At 41.5% G+C, this 16584-nt stretch overlaps 1 protein-coding gene across 12 annotated transcripts in view; it reads left to right on the forward strand.

Annotated features, from left to right (window-relative positions):
• The window catches only part of LOC115130828 (prominin-1-A-like), a 111298-nt gene that overhangs the window by 60935 nt on the left and 33779 nt on the right, over nucleotides 1–16584 (forward strand). For 7 of the 12 annotated variants that reach the window (XM_029662322.2, XM_029662325.2, XM_029662331.2 and 4 more), the window contains 8 exons: nucleotides 13494–13614; nucleotides 13824–13887; nucleotides 14161–14250; nucleotides 14501–14524; nucleotides 15217–15446; nucleotides 15549–15623; nucleotides 15737–15800; nucleotides 16071–16230. In XM_029662322.2, the coding sequence (XP_029518182.1) occupies nucleotides 13494–13614; nucleotides 13824–13887; nucleotides 14161–14250; nucleotides 14501–14524; nucleotides 15217–15446; nucleotides 15549–15623; nucleotides 15737–15800; nucleotides 16071–16230 (828 nt within the window). The remainder of the gene's footprint in view (nucleotides 1–13493; nucleotides 13615–13823; nucleotides 13888–14160; nucleotides 14251–14500; nucleotides 14525–15216; nucleotides 15447–15548; nucleotides 15624–15736; nucleotides 15801–16070; nucleotides 16231–16584) is intronic. The other 5 variants (XM_029662324.2, XM_029662330.2, XM_029662326.2 and 2 more) reach the window with 1 other exon arrangement.

Raw genomic sequence — 16584 nt, forward strand, 5'->3', positions numbered from 1 at the left:
TTACTGAAGAGCTCAGTGACTTTCAACATGGCACCGTCATAGGATGCGACCTTTCCGACAAGTTAGTTTGTAAAATGTCTGCCCTGATAGGGCTGCCCCAGTCAACTGTAAGTGCTGTTATTGTGAAATGGAAACGTCTAGGAGCAACAACGGCTCAGCCGCGAAGTGGTAGGCCACAGAAGCTCACGGAACGGGACCACTGAGTGTAGCGCGTAAAAAATTGTCTGTCCTCGGTAATACTCACTACCGAGTTCCAAACTGCCTCTCGAAGCAACGTCAGCTACTGTTATTTTATTGTTGCTCCTTTATTTTATTTAATTTATTTATTTAATTTAAAAATATATATATACTTCTGTTTACTTTAGTAAAGACTTTCTTAACACTTTTTTTCTTAAAACTGCATTCTTGGTTAAGGACTGTTGATTCGGCGCATGTGACAAATAAAATTTGATTTGATTTCAACTGTTTGTCGGGAGCTTCATGAAATGGGTTTCCACGGCCGAGCAGCCGCATACAAGCCTAAAATTACCATGTGCAATGCCAAGTGTCGGCTGGAGTGGTGTAAACCAAGTAGAAACACGTTTTCTGGAGTGATGAGTCACGCTTCACCATCTGGCAGTCCGATGGACGAATCTCGGATGCCAGGAGAACGGATGCATAGTGCGAACTAAACTTTGGTGGAGGAAGACTAATGGTCTGAGGCTGTTTTTCATGGTTTGGGCTAGGCCCCTTAGTTCCAGTGAAGGGAAATCTTACAGCATACAATAACATTCTAGACAATTCTGTGCTTCCAACTTTGGGGAAAAAGTTTGGGGAAGGCCCTTTCCTGTTTCAGCATGACAAATGACAATGCCCCCGTGAACAAAGCAAGGTCCATACAGAAATGGTTTGTCGAGATTAGTGTGGAAGAACTTCCATAAAACACCTTTGGGATGAATTGGAACGCCGACTGCGAGCCAGTCCTAATCACCCAACATCAGTGCCTGACCTCACTAATAATATTTTTGCTGAATAGAACCAAGTCCCTGCAGCAATGTTCCAACATCTAGTGGAAAGCCTTCCCAGAAGAGTGGAGGCTGTTATAGCAGTAAAGGTGGGACCAACTCCATTTGAATACCCATGATTTTTGGTCATGTAGTGTATGTTTTTGGTACAATACTCCTATTTGCCTTTAGTTGTGTCACTATTATGAGGTTCGACTGGTTCAGATATCAAAGATTTGAAGGGACAGTGAGCTCAATGTCTCGTCTAAAGCCACACATCTGACCAGACAGACAAGTGCACTGACTGCATTCGAGGGAAAGATGCTAGAGGATGAAGAGGATAAGAAAGCTTGTTCTCTATGTATTATCATCTGTGTATTGTCCTCTGTGTACTGTCCTCTGTGTACTGTCCTATTCATTCCATATTTATCTCAGGCTTGAAATAGAGCAGCACTGTCAAGCCTTCACCATACATTCTTAATAACTTTGTAAATGTTTTATGTCGTTTCCAATATCAGTTCCAGCCTCCACAACTTTCAAATGAGTTCTGTTATGTCGTTGGAAGTCATGCCACATGACAGTTCATAGGCTACTGTGCAGAACACAACAGCAAGCCTTTTGCCTTACATTTTAAATGAATATATTGTTCAGAAAGCAACAGATGTAGATTACAGATTAAAGTTAGGACTACAAAAGAAAAGTATCACTACAAACTATGGTTTTAGTAACCTTTCAGTGTAAAGATGATTATCCGTACTGCAGTAAGAGAGATACCCTGTCTCATAATGGACCAATGATGCGATCCACTAATCTATTAATAGACCTTTTCCCCCCTTACTATGGGAACAATAGAATAGTCCCAAAAGTGCAGCCTCTAGTATTTGATCATGTATTTGACCCAAGTATCCATCTCTCCCTGTCTAGAAGTATTAACATAGACTGATGTTATCTGATTTGTACAGTATGGGGTGCCTCGTTCTACCTTGTGTGTGCTGAAGATGAATCATTGACGAAGTGACCCAATTAATATGTGGAAACAACTTCTCATCACTGCCCTGCTTTCTCCGGGTGCACAGAACACTGTCAGTGTGGTGTCACACGCCATGGTGAGCTGAACACACAGACGCAGGCAGACAGACACGCACACTCACACATAGATGCGCGCAAGCACACACATATTTGAATCATTATGTGCGCCCATTCACATATTTGATAGAGTTTCACTTATGAAATATAACATATGGATCGTTCACATGATATGTACAGAGAACAGTATGGCTGTGACACACACTACCTCTCCCTGCTTTTTTGTCAGATGGTTATATTCCTCCACAGCCACCTCTCTCAGCCAACATGGAGATTCTACTACACCGCACCTCGGCAACAGAGCTCCCCAGAAGCCGTTGCCAAGGCACTAAACTCCTGCCGTTAGGCCTTGTTGTCATGGGGGAGTAATATGAAAGAGTGGCACCACTGTACTGTAGCGCTAAAAGCCAAGCACCTGCTTTAACAAGATACAGACAGACAGTACAGACAGGCAAGCAGGCACACAGACAGACAAGACCGACGGGAGACAGACAGACAGGAGAGGGCCAAACTTACATCTTAGCGCAGATTGTCATTAAAGCCCAAGCTAATAAGGCTAACACCCTGGTCACATAAAGGGTTGAACAGGACCACTGTATGTGTTGGAATACCGATGTGTTACCACTGGACTGGAACAAAAGCCTGTACTCACCCAGCAGCTCTCCAGGACAGGAGTTAGAGAGGCTCATTCTAGCCTTATCCCAATCAAGAACTAAACTGAGATCAGACAAATATTGAAGCACAGAATTGATCTGCCTGATATCAGGCTTATCTTGAACTGCAACCGCTTAAGAGTTGGCTGTGACCCGCCATTTTTTGGGACACTGCTCTACAGACCTGAAATGAACCTGGGAAAGTGCTCAGACTATTGAAACAACAATTACACAATGAGACCGTTGTATGGAGTGGAGACGTCCCTGAATTAATTTAACAAAATAAGAACCATATTTAAAGTAACTTCAGATCCAGTAAAGCCTAAAAATAAACATTGGACCTAATATTTACATCTTAGTGCAAATTGTCTTCAAAACCCAAGCTAATAATATCAGGGCCCAAAATGATAAGCCCCAGACAGGTCATCACAGAAGACTGAGGAGAGATATTGTTACTGCTATTAAATGATAGTGTATCATGGTATGATAATGATTATTATAACATCACTAGCTTTTGAACTATTGAACTTTCACACAGCTTTCACATCAGCTGTCAGAGCAGCTTACCGATAATTGCACCTGTACATAGCCCATCTGTAAATAGCCCACCCAACTACCTCATCCCCATATTGTTATTTATTATTTGCTCCTTTGCACCCCAGTATCTCTACTTGCACATTCATCTTCTGCACATCTATCACTTCAGTGTTTAATTGCTAAATTGTAATTAATTCGCCACTGTGGCCTATTTATTTCCTTACCTCCCTAATCTTACTACATTTGCGCACACTGTATAGACTTTTCTATTGTGCTATTGACTGTACGTTTGTTTATCCCATGTGTAACTGTGTTGTTTGTGTCGCACTGCGTTGCTCTATCTTGGCCAGGTCGCAGTTGTAAATGAGAACTTTTTCTCAACTGGCCTACCTGGTTAAATAAAGGTGAAATAAAAATAATGATGAGGCAGTCATGCCCTGACAAGTTATTCTGGTTTTAAAAGCATTGTTGCTTAATGTTCCCTTGTTTACACTCTCAAGTTGAGGGAATGGAGAAAAATGGATTTATTTTAGCTAAATATGCAGGTTTAAAAGTATATACTTGTGTATTGATTTTAAGAAAGGCATTGATGTTTATGGTTAAGTATACATTGGAGCAACGACAGTCGTTGATTGATTGTTTTTTATAAAATAAGTTTAATCCTAGCTAGCAACTTACCTTGGCTTACTGCATTCACGTAACAGACAGGCTCGTCATGGAGTGCAATGTAATCAGGTTGTTAGAGCGTTGGACTAGTTAACTGTAAGGTTGCAAGATTGGATCCCCCGAGCTGACAAGGTTAAACTCTGTCGTTCTGCCCCTGAAGGCAGAACGTTCCTAGGCCGCCATTGAAAATAAGTATGTGTTCTTAACTGACTTGCCTAGCTAAATAAAGGTGTAAAAAATAAATAAAAATCGGCGCTCAAAAATACAGATTTCCGATTGTTATGAAAACGTGAAATCGGCCCTAATTAATCGGCCATTCCGATTAATCGGTAGACCTCTAGTGTTAACCCCATTGTAACATGTTGTGTTAGTAATGTTAACCTTATTGTAACGTGTGGTGTTGAATAACCCCATTGTAACTTGTGGTGTCAGTAGTGTTACTCCCATTGTAACATGTGGTGTCAGTAGTGTTAACCTTATTGTGAGGTGTGTTGTCAGTAGTATTATGTAACCCCATTGTAACATGTGGTGTCAGTAGTGTTAACGCCATTGTAACGTGGTGTCATTCATGTTAACGTCATTGTAAAGATGTGGTGTCGGCAGTGTTAATCCCATTATACCATGCGGTGTCAGTAGTGTTAATCCCATTGTAACATGTGGTGTAGGTAGAGTTTAAAAACAACAACACGGAGTGTCACATAAACAAACGTACGGTCAATAACACAATATAAAAAGCTATGTACAGTGTGTGCAAATGTAGAAGAGTGGGGAGGCAGGAAATAAATAGGCCATGGGGACGAAATAATTACAATTTAGCATTAACACTGGAGTGATAGATGTGCAACCCTAATTTAACATGTGCTGTTGGTAGTGTTAAGTAACACCATTGTAACATGTATGTTAACCCTATTGTAACATGTGGTGTCAGCAGTGTTAACCTTATTGTAACGTGTGGTTTCAGTTGTGTTAAGTAGCCCCATTGTAACATGTGGTATTGGTAGTGTTAAGTAACACCATTGTAACATGTATGTTAACCCTATTGTAACATGTGGTGTCAGCAGTGTTAACCTTATTGTAACATATGGTTTCAGTTGTGTTTAAGTAGCCCCATTGTAACATGTGGTGTCGGCAGTGTTAACCTTATTGTAACATGTGGTGTCGGCAGTGTTAACCTTATTGTAACATGTGGTGTCGGCAGTGTTAACCTTATTGTAACATGTGGTGTCGGCAGTGTTAACCTTATTGTAACATGTGGTGTCGGCAGTGTTAACCTTATTGTAACATGTGGTGTCGGCAGTGTTAACCTTATTGTAACATGTGGTGTCGGCAGTGTTAACCTTATTGTAACATGTGGTGTCGGTAGTGTTAACCTTATTGTAACATGTGGTGTCGGCAGTGTTAACCTTATTGTAACGTGTGGTTTCAGTTGTGTTAAGTAGCCCCATTGTAACATGTGGTATTGGTAGTGTTAACCCTATTGGAACATGTGGTGTCGGCAGTGTTAACCTTATTGTAACGTGTGGTTTCAATTGTGTTAAGTAGCCCCATTGTAACATGTGGTATTGGTAGTGTTAACCCTATTGGAACATGTGGTGTCGGCAGTGTTAACCTTATTGTAACGTGTGGTTTCAATTGTGTTAAGTAGCCCCATTGTAACATGTGGTATTGGTAGTGTTAACCCTATTGGAACATGTGGTGTCGGCAGTGTTAACACCATTGTTTCAAGAAGTCTTTACTTTACTTTTGCTTGTGTGCTGTCCATTAGACTTACCGATAGAGAAGGCACATGACCAAGCTAAATCAGCAGCTGTTATTGTATGTCTGCACAAAATTAGCTTTGTTAAGCTGGGGATAATAACCTAATAAGGACTAAGTAAATAGTCTGGTCACCCCATGTCCACCTTAAAGCCCCTTTTCACTATGATAGTAAGACAGTATTAGGGAACCATAGGTGCTTATGACAAGTCTGGTAAGTAATGCATTATGATGGTACCAATATGCAATAGTGGATTCGTAATTAGGACAGGAGTTGATACAGCTCTTATACAACCTTGAGCAACCAACCACCAAGGATACTTGGTATGGAGTCATGGATGCTAACATTGGTATCAGTCTTGCAGTCTAAGACTATATATCAAGGCCTGAAACACCCATTGTCTTCCATTATACAGTATGACTACCCAGGGTCCTTGTAGGGTAAGGAATGTGATGCCTCCTGTAGGTGCACTGCACACACACACACACACACCTATGTTACTGTGTACTTTACTTTATGTTAGGTGCTCTGAACTGACAATATGTCCTTACATGACACGACACTAGGAGGCTAAATTGCATGTTGCAGTGTGAAAGCTTTTTAGCTACCATAACACTGAATTATGTATTCACTAGCTGATTAATTCTTTATAGGAGATGTTGCTGAGCTGCGCTCAGGTTTTGAGTGTGACCTTTTGTTATTTTTGAAAATGGAATTCCAAAGTAATGTGCTCAAAAGTAAAGAATAAATGTTTTGTAAATGAAAATAGTTGATATAATTCACCACTTTATACAGGTCCTTCATACAGTAAAGTGTATTTTAATGAAAACAAAATGGATAATGATATTAAAGATGAAATAATTTTGAAAGATGATAGCAGTCACTTCCTTTCCTTAGCCTAAGTGCTCAGCCCAGTTCTGTGGTATGTAGGGCAGGCTGTGTGTCTCTCTAAACCAGTAGTATCCATTCATATTACACATCATTTTAGACCAAACACTCATGGAATTGTTCAGTATTCACACAAAGCATGGTGCTACACTGTTTTGCTGTTTGTTTGACCCTTTCGACTAAAGGTCATATCAGTAAATGTGACATTAAAGAAGAAGAATACTTCATTGGCTATTCATTATACATGTGATCCGGCTTCAAAATACCAGACATCACATCCGCAACAAAACCAAGACCTATTGATTTCAATCTCACTTTTATTTTATGGCATATACTTAGTGGGTACTCTAACCTCTGAGCACAATATGAAAAGGCTACATCTTACTCTGTGCTACATCTTGTAGACCAGTTTGTGAGACTATGGGTCAGTTCCTGTTAAGAAGTCCTACGTGTAGAGTAACAATGGCCAACCCTACTCCCGGAGAACTATCTGGGTATGCAGGCTTTTGCTCCAGCCTTGCTCCAATCTGATTCAGTTGATCAGCTATTCGTCAGTATCTTGTTTGGCTCAATTAGCTGGAGGATAGGGCTTCATATCCTGAGTTTTGACCACCTCTGTCATTCACAGAGAATAGGGAATGGGGTCTCTAGAGACTGGAGAGAGATAAAGAGAGGACTGAGAAAGCACTGTCCTGTCCTAGCACAACACAGCTGAATACAGGCCATTGTTAGGCCATGCAAAGCCATGGAGCCACTAGACCGTGTAATGCTACACTGCTCAGAGTACTGGCCTATATTAATTTCTATAGGCTAACACTGTTTGTTTTCACAGTTATCATAACTTGTTTCCTGTGGTCATATTTTCATGTCTCATTGACTTTGTTCCTCTTGTAGGCATTCATTTCACACAGCATATTTTTTGTTAGCATATAGCTAACTATCTCAAGATGAGTTTCCGTTTTTCTCATTCCGACTGAAATATTTGTTTTGTTTACTCGTTGAATGGGGTAGCACACTCTGTAGTCTGTTGTCAGTTTCCCTGCTCTGGTGAGAGCTACAGTTTCAGATTATAATCTAGGCACTAGATCATTCTCTTCCACACTCACTCACAAGGAGTTGGGAATTCACTTGCTGCCATCTTCAAAGCCCCTTTGTTCATCGGTAGAGATTCCGCTGACCTTGCTGGACAACGCTGACAGAGAGCTGGAGAGAGAAAGAGAGCGAGAGAGTTAGAATGAATTGGGGAGACAGACGGAAAGAGAGAGAAATTAACGTGAGAGGGGAAATTACAGTGAGAGAATGAGGGAAGGAACGAGAGAGAGTTGCACAAGAGGCTTTTGTCATCTGGTAGCCATTTTGATTCTCCGTTGATCCGCATGCCTCCATGCCTACTGCCTTGCCCTAGTACAGTAGCATAATGTCCATACAACCTACGTTAGCCAATAGTCACTTGGATGTGCTGCCAAATTCTATAAAATGACTTTGGAGGCGGCTTATGGTAGAGAAATTAACAATCAATTCTCTTTCAACAGCTCTGGTGGACATCCCTGCAGTCAGCATGCCAGTTGCGCGCTCCCTCAAAACTTGAGACATCTGTGGAATTGTGTTTTGTGACAAAACTGGCCTTTTATTGTCCCCAGCACAAGGTGCACCTGTGTAATGATCATGCTGTTTAATCAGCTTTCCTGTATACCACACCTGTTGGATGGAGAAATGCTCACTAACAGGGATGTAAACACATTTGTGCACAACATTTGAGAGAAATATGCTTTTTGTGCATTTGGAAAATGTGTGGGATCTTTTATTTCAGCTCATGAAACATGGGACCAACACTTTACATGTTGCGTTTATATTTTTGCTCAGTGCACAATGTTCACACACACACACACACACACACACACACACACACACACACACAAAACACTCACACACAAACACACTGTACAGTACACACCTATGAGTGACTCAAATTATCTCAATGTCCTAACAATGTCCTAACACAGACATGAAGCTCACACTCTAAATTTTACAATATGCACTGATTCTTCTCAATAGATCAAACATTCAAAACCCATAGGAAAACAGACTCACATAGAAATGTGTCAGAATGTCTGTTTATTTAACTGTTTGCTATTTATTAGAAAACATTTAGCAATTTCTACAGATGAGATACAGTACAATATTGTTTGTGTAATGCACTTTGATCATGTGTCCGCAATGGCACCCTATGCTCTACTCTGCAATAGGCTATATAGGGAATAGAATGCCTTTTGGAAGAAGAAAAAACTATGTTAACATTTTGCCCAAAAGCACATAGGTTGTGGAGTCCAACCTGCATAGAGAGAGACTTCCATTATCTTTTCTCAAGTCCTTTACTTATTAGCCCCCCTCTCACTACAGTACCTAGCGACTCTGATTTATTTTAGAAACTTGTGTTAGTATTCAGCAACTCTGACTATTGTAGAAACTAGTGTTAGTATTCAGCAACTCTGACTATTGTAGAAACTAATGTTACTATTCAGCAACTCTGATTTATTTTAGAAACTAGTGTTAGTATTCAGCAACTCTGACTATTGTAGAAACTAGTGTTAGTATTCAGCAACTCTGATTTATTTTAGAAACTAGTGTTAGTATTCAGCAACTCTGATTTATTTTAGAAACTAGTGTTAGTATTCAGCAACTCTGATTTATTTTAGAAACTAGTGTTAGTATTCAGCAACTCTGATTTATTTTAGAAACTAGTGTTACTATTCAGCAACTCTGACTATTGTAGAAACTAGTGTTAGTATTCAGCAACTCTGATTTATTTTAGAAACTAGTGTTAGTATTCAGCAACTCTGATTTATTTTAGTAACTAGTGTTAGTATTCAGCAACTCTGACTATGATATACGATATATCATATATATGATATACAAGTTGTGAGCCACAGCATATCACATTCAACCATTTCAGTCGTCATTTTTCATATTAAGTTAGTTAACTTTCCCAGAGAAAGGGGGAACATAAGCAGGCTCTGTTGGTCAGTTAGACTGTATTTAGTTGAAGGCCCTATACACTATTCCTATGATGCTTGTGGAACGCTTGTACTGCCACCTGCTGGCATTCATGCTATATGCTATCATACAAGGCTTCCATTAAAGGGGAACTGCACCCCACTGATTTGGCCTAATTGTTTGGCTTGCTCCTCAAGAAATGCTGGCGGCCATGACAGAAGCCAAACGTGAGTTGGCTTGGAGGTGTGGTGGGCGTTTCTTGGGTGTGTCCTTGCCACCACCAAGACACACCCATCTGCCAGAACCTTGCCTGCAGTGGTTTCCCCAAACTCAATCACAACAAGCAAACCTCCTGCGGGTTGAGTTCAATAAGTACAGGCAGATGTTTGGTGAGATGCCAGAGGAAGCTTTGAATAGGTCAGTAGCCTGCAGAGGAATATGAAAAGAATGCAATTGCTGAATTTATGTAGATATTCTAAACTAAGCATTTTGATATATTTCAAACATAGTAACAGGTCCATGTACCTTTTTTTACATAACCTTTTACATAATACCATAGAAGCAGTGTTCTGCTAATATAACAATGTTCACCTTCCATTGTCGTTCCCAGCTGATACAGATACTGTGCCTATCTGCATTTTGTCTGGTCGTAATGGGGCTACATTGGCAATCATGTCAGAGTGGTCATACCTTCCTGAGTGGTGTCCCGTATACAACAGGAGTTCCCTGATCCTGTTGCAGAATAGACAGGGTTTTTCCCTCCACATATTGACCATTCAATTCAATAATTAAAAAATACAATACAAGTAAAAGTTGTGTCTAGTAAAATGTTAATGCTGAGTGCCAGGTCTCCCTCCATTTAGACACATCAGTATCAAGCCCGTCTGTCAGTCTGGACTTCATCACATCATCTTGCAAGTCTCTATGTGCTGGCTCCATACATGTTTCTGTGAACACATACACATACACCCACAGCCACTGTTCTATTACCAATTGCAGTTAGGATAGATAATATCTCACACACAAGCAGAGTTTGAACAGGTCAGAACAGGTAAAACCTAACCAATCGTGGTCTCCCCATCAAACGACGAGGCTGGCTTCTAGCAAAAGCAACTACAGTCCTCTCCATCTGTAGAAATAGGCAGAGTTGAGGGAGAGTTCATTAGTGACACATGGAATCAAAAGGGTGTTGCAAATACTGGACATTTCTGCTGTACTGTGTTATTAGTAATCCCCTTCAGTCATAGAGCATCCTTGTGTGGCAAAAGTTAGGAGATATCTAATCAATGGAAGATGAAATTAAACTGACTGAATTAAAAGTTAAAGGAGAAGGATAGGCTACAGCGAACAACAGTCAACAGGTAGGCTGCTACTTAATATTCTGGATGGAGTTGTTGTTATTTATAAACGTTGGATGAGAATGCACTGGAGCCTCAATTAGCCTAGCTAGCTAATGTTAGCTATCATAGCTAGTGTCTCCTGGTTTGCTGCAGTCAATACAGGTACTACGTAATCATATTTGGTGATAAATAATCTAGCTATGGCAGCTATTAGTCTACTACAGCGCAAGTTGGTTGGTTGCTGTCCCTCGTCTCTCCCTCCCTGCTCCCCATGTCACTACTCCCAGTAGGCTACGGCCCCTCCCCCGCCTCCTAGAGTGGCACCTGAACCTCTCCCTCCCTCTTGCACTTTATCAGCTCTGGTTAATAATAAAGAAAATCTGATGCTTCCCTCGCTCAGATCGAACCGGGTATGGATCTGACCAGGTCTATACAGAATGGGTCTAGTCCTCAGGTCCATTTCGGAACAAGTCGATGGTGCTGCAGGGGAGCGGGATGAGAGTGTCCTAATCTTACAAGTACTTAAAATGGTCCACACGCGCGACCGTTCGTGAAGAAGGAGCGACAGTACCTCTTCCCCATCAGGAGGTTGAGAAGTTTGGCATGGGCCCTCAGATTATTGATATTGACCTCTGACATGACCTTTGACTTGAAAGTTCAGTTGAGATTGGTGGACATCGGTTAAGTTAGTGCCCTATTCAGACCCTCTGTTTCTTCCGATTGGTTCCCTCAGACTCAGAACTTCCTGGGCAAAGGTCTGATTCCCATGTCCTCTTACAGTTGAGCCTTGGGACGATGGCACTGTCACTGTCCTCAATGGACCTAATAATCATAACAATACATTTGATTTTAAGTCACCCTAGGACACAAAAATGTAAAACACAAGATTTAAAAAACAACACAAGACTGAAAATAGATTTTTTTAAATAGACTAACTCTTCCGTTTCTTCCAGGATGATTCCTCTGGTTGGAACAGCCTGGGCTACTAGAAGGGCTGGACACCCTGGTCCTCTTACAGGTGACCCATGGTCCTCCCTTTCTCTTGGAGGGTGGAACCATCTGGTCCTCTCTTATGGGGGACTCTAGACACTTCACATCCAAACCTCTCTAACCTACAGAATGAAAGAGAATACACACAACCAGACTCACTAAAAGACACCATATGTCTTCACAAATATTGTATGGGATGATATTTTCTTGATCAATTTGATGCTCAACATCACTCAGGGAACTGGCTGGGTGAGTCCTTCTGGTTCTGCCTCCCTGCTTCTCAATCAGGTGACCCATGATGGAACCAGCTGAGGGGCAAGGAGGACATAGGCAGGCCCTCTGGTGTTCTCAGGGCTGGAGCTCTGAGTGCTCCAGCCCTGGTGCTCGCCCACCATGCTCTTTAGTTCCACAGGGGCCGTAGCCACTGCCTGGTCCTCCTCAACCCTCAGGGCATCGGTCCTGACCATTGGGACTTCAACTCTCTGGACTGTTCTAACTGGTCATCTGAATCTAAGTCAAAGTCAGACTCAAAGCCTGAGGATCATCAGACCCTTCCTTGTCAGACTGATAGTTGGAGTCAGACTAGTAGCCATTGTCATACAGATGCATTGAGTGTCTTAATACTACCTGTCTTCTCAGAAGGTTAAGGTGTTTGTGGGGGGAATGTTGATTCTGTTTCTAGAATGTTGTGGGTTTTACAATGTAATTGATGGTTTCTATGGCAAACAAAGATTGGTTTGGCGAACCAGACTTCTAAAGCATAATAGTTGGCTATGTGGCCAAGGAGAGATGGACATTTAAATCCAAACAACACAATGAAACACGTACAAATAATACAAATATTGCAAGCAATTAAGGCAATAGATGAGATGACAGGACAAGAAAAAGCAGCACTCACAGTGTTTCTGAAGCTGTGTGGGTCTTGAGTGGAATGCCACACATTGGGTATACCTAAATGGACTAGTTAAAAGTATTATTATTTTACCTTTATTTAACTAGGCAAGTAAGAACAAGTTCTTATTTTTAATGATGGCCTAGGAACAGTGGGTTAACTGCCTGTTCAGGGGCAGAACGAAAGATTTTGTACTTTGTCAGCTCGGGGATTTGAACTTGCAACCTTGCGGTTACTAGTCCAATGCTCTAACCACTAGGCTACCCTGCCACCCAACAACAACTGAACGCCAGTGATTATTTGTGGTATTTGTAAACTGATTAGAGGTCTGTGTGGTATTCACAACTGACAGAAGATGTGAATGAAAGCTTGACATGAATTCTCTTTCAATAAAATCATAAGGATGTGTTTACACAGGCAGCCCAATTCTGATATTTTGCCCAATTATTGGCAAAAGAGCTGATCTGATTGTTCCAAAGACCAATTAGTGGGAAAATATCAGAATTGGTCTGCCTCAAGCATTTCGCTACACCCGCAATAACATCTGCTAAATATGTGTATGTGACCAATACAATTTGATTTGTATAAATGTAGCCATAAAGCTTAAAATATCTGGATTCGAATATTTAAAACGCTCTTAGCTTAGTGTGTCTATAGCCTATAACTCTTTTAATGTTCTGTGTGGTTGTGTTTGTTGTCTGTCTGCAGGGCTGGAGTACTGTGTGCGTATGCAGCTAACCAGAACCTGAGCTCCCAGCTGGAAGGCATGAAAAGACTGGTTAGCAGCAACCTGGAGGACCTGCAGACCTTTGCCAATGAGACACCAACGGTACAGCCTTTTTACGGCAGCTTCAATGACAGTTAACTGTAGGTGTGTAAGAGATGGATAGATTAAACGTCCTCGTGTGTGTGTGTGTGTGTGTGTGTGTGTGTGTGTGTGTGTGCGAGAGATAGAGAGAGGCTGACAGAGTAACACAATCTCTGACTAAAAAAAGAGTCCTGCATTTCTGTAACTTTATTCTGCTCTTCTTTTCACAGCAAATTGATTACCTAATAGCACAATACGCCACTGCCAAGTACACAGTCATTTCTGACCTAGATAGTAAGTCCATATTGTCTCTCTTCAGTCTATTGTCTGTTGCAGAAAACTATGAATCTATGGCCATATCAGGTCCCCTAGATACATAACAGAGTTGGAGTCAATTTCAGTTCAATTCAGTTCATTGAGGAAGTCAACTGAAATTCAAATGTTTCTCTATTGCTTTTCTATGAGAGGAATTTGAATTTGAACGTCTGTTTACTTCCTGAATTAACTGAATTGAAATGTAATTCACCCCAACCCTGATACATAATAATGCAATGTCCCCATCCTCAGATGTGGGTCCTCTGCTTGGAGGGAATATCCATGTGGAATTGGGCACAGAGGTGCATCCTGCACTGGACGGGGTGCTCCGTATGGCTGGAGGTAAGTCCAGTCCTTATGATGTCATTTCCTCTTTCAGGCAGATGCTTTAATTGTTTTTACTCTCTTCCACACTGACAATACTGTCCTCAAATTGGACACAAGTTATAAGGATATTTTAAGAATATACTGTATATAGTACAGTAGCATTGTAGTTCTTACAGAAATATCTTGTTAATTAGCTCATAACAAGGTGTACTTTAATGGCTGAAGTAGACATCCTTCTCTTTCCTTTTTACTTGTTGTCATAAAGTCAAAGTTCAGAGGGCCATTAAAGGTAACAGTAAATTAACCTTGACCTTGAGACTTCACCCTCGTGTCACTCTTGTGATTGGTCCTCTTGTGGTTCTCCTGGCTCTTGAGCCAATTGTATGGAGCCTGGTCCAAGATTTGTTTGTGCCATTGCGCGTGACAATGACTATAGGAGATGGCAAGGCAGCAGAAACAGTTCTGGGACCAGGCTAAATCGCTAGACATCCCTGTGTGTGTACAATACAGTACCTGCCTCTATTTGGAACTGTCCAAACCTACCTTGTGTGCCATCTTAATTATGAATCGATATGGATATATTAAGTATATGGCCTCCCAAGTTCCAACCTTGCTCCAACAGTGGATTGAACCTGCAACTATTGTTCACCTGTTCAATTCTAAAAGCTTCCCCCGTGTGAATATGTGTGTGTTATTTTGTGTGTAATCAATGCCAGGGTATGGATTTGCATGTGTGTGTATTTGGTTTGTGTGTGCGTGATTGTGTGTGCATACATTGAGTGTTTTTGTGAATCTACCGTGTGCATACATGTGTGTCTTTACTATGTGCACTCTCACACACACTGTAAATGTATGTAGTTCTCTCCTTGAGCTGTGTGGACCCCAGGAAGAGTAGCTGCTTTTTTCACAACAGCTAATGGGGATCCTAATAAAATACCAAATACTCACCACCTGTCCATCCTACCCCGTCCCCATCCCCAGCCATGCGGGAGACCAAGGAGGCCCTGGAGAACGTGAGTGTGTCTCTGGAGGTTCTCCAGGAGGCGACAGGGAAGCTCCACTTCAACCTGAGCCTGGTGCGCTCTAGCCTGAACAGAACCCTCAACGACCCGGGCTGCAGCGGCGAGGACTCGGATGCCACCACCACCCAGCTCTGCCGCTCCATCCACAGCTCCCTGGCACAGCTCCACGTCAGCGCCAACTTCACCCGGGTATGCTGTCACACTTCAATAAAGATGATAATAATAGTCATACTGTAATAATTAGATTTATATAGCACAATATAAGTATATGTTGTATGTGATGTGTTGCAGTTACCTGATGTGAACAATCAGCTGGAAAGTGTGAATCAGGTGCTGAAAACGGACCTCAGCGATATCATTCAAAAGGTGAGTCTAGAAATGTTGTATAAACTTTATGTACTGTATAAGTTGTGAGGTTTTCTTTGATATTTGTGATACTGTATCATCAATGTTGCCTTTGTATTTCCTTCTCCAAAAAGGGCTTCTCCTCATTCAATGACACTCCAGGCATGGTGAGTGACCAGATGAGGGATGTAGTCGAGGGTGAGTGGCATCTCTTTAACCTCACTTAATGCTCCCCAAAAAGTTTCAAAAGACACTAAATGAAGGGTTATATAATTTTGAGTGTTCAACTTTGCATTGCCAAGTCAGTCATGTTCAATATGGTATGAATACTCATTGAAGGTAATGTCTTATACGTCCAAATAAGATCAATGGCCATATTCCAAATATTGACCTACACCTGAAATATAACGTTGTATTACTCCATTATTTCACTAATGCCCCTGAATATATCCACTCTCTCCCTCCCAGGAGCCCGGGGCCTGTTGGACGTCATCAGCACCAACATCAGCAGCTTCTCCAAGGTGTTCCCTGTACACAGCTCTCTGGCCAACTTCACCAACTTCATCATTCACACACAGTCCAAGATAGAAGACTCTTACCCTGAGATCGATCAGATAGACTTCTACAGGTACAATCAGGAACTGGGACCCTATTCACAAACTGTGTGTATTAAATGGCACCCTATTCCCTATATAGTGTACTACTTTTGACCAGGGCCCATGATGTGCTTAGGGTTTAGAATAAATAAATGTCTTCACCTGCCTGGTCTGTGGTAGATTGACGTAAAGAGTACAATCTGTTGTTACTGAATATCATCTGGAGTTATTTCATCAGCACAGGTCACTGTGACATAATGTAATAAATAATAAAGAGTATATTCAGTCAGTAAGCCTTTAGGTGTACCCTGGACCTGACCCTGCATACATGGCCCCCTGTAATTGCCCTCCAGCTGTGATTATTACACAGTACATTTGATTGAGCC

This window comes from Oncorhynchus nerka, linkage group LG6 (assembly GCF_034236695.1).
Source record: "Oncorhynchus nerka isolate Pitt River linkage group LG6, Oner_Uvic_2.0, whole genome shotgun sequence".
Lineage (NCBI taxonomy): Eukaryota > Metazoa > Chordata > Actinopteri > Salmoniformes > Salmonidae > Oncorhynchus > Oncorhynchus nerka.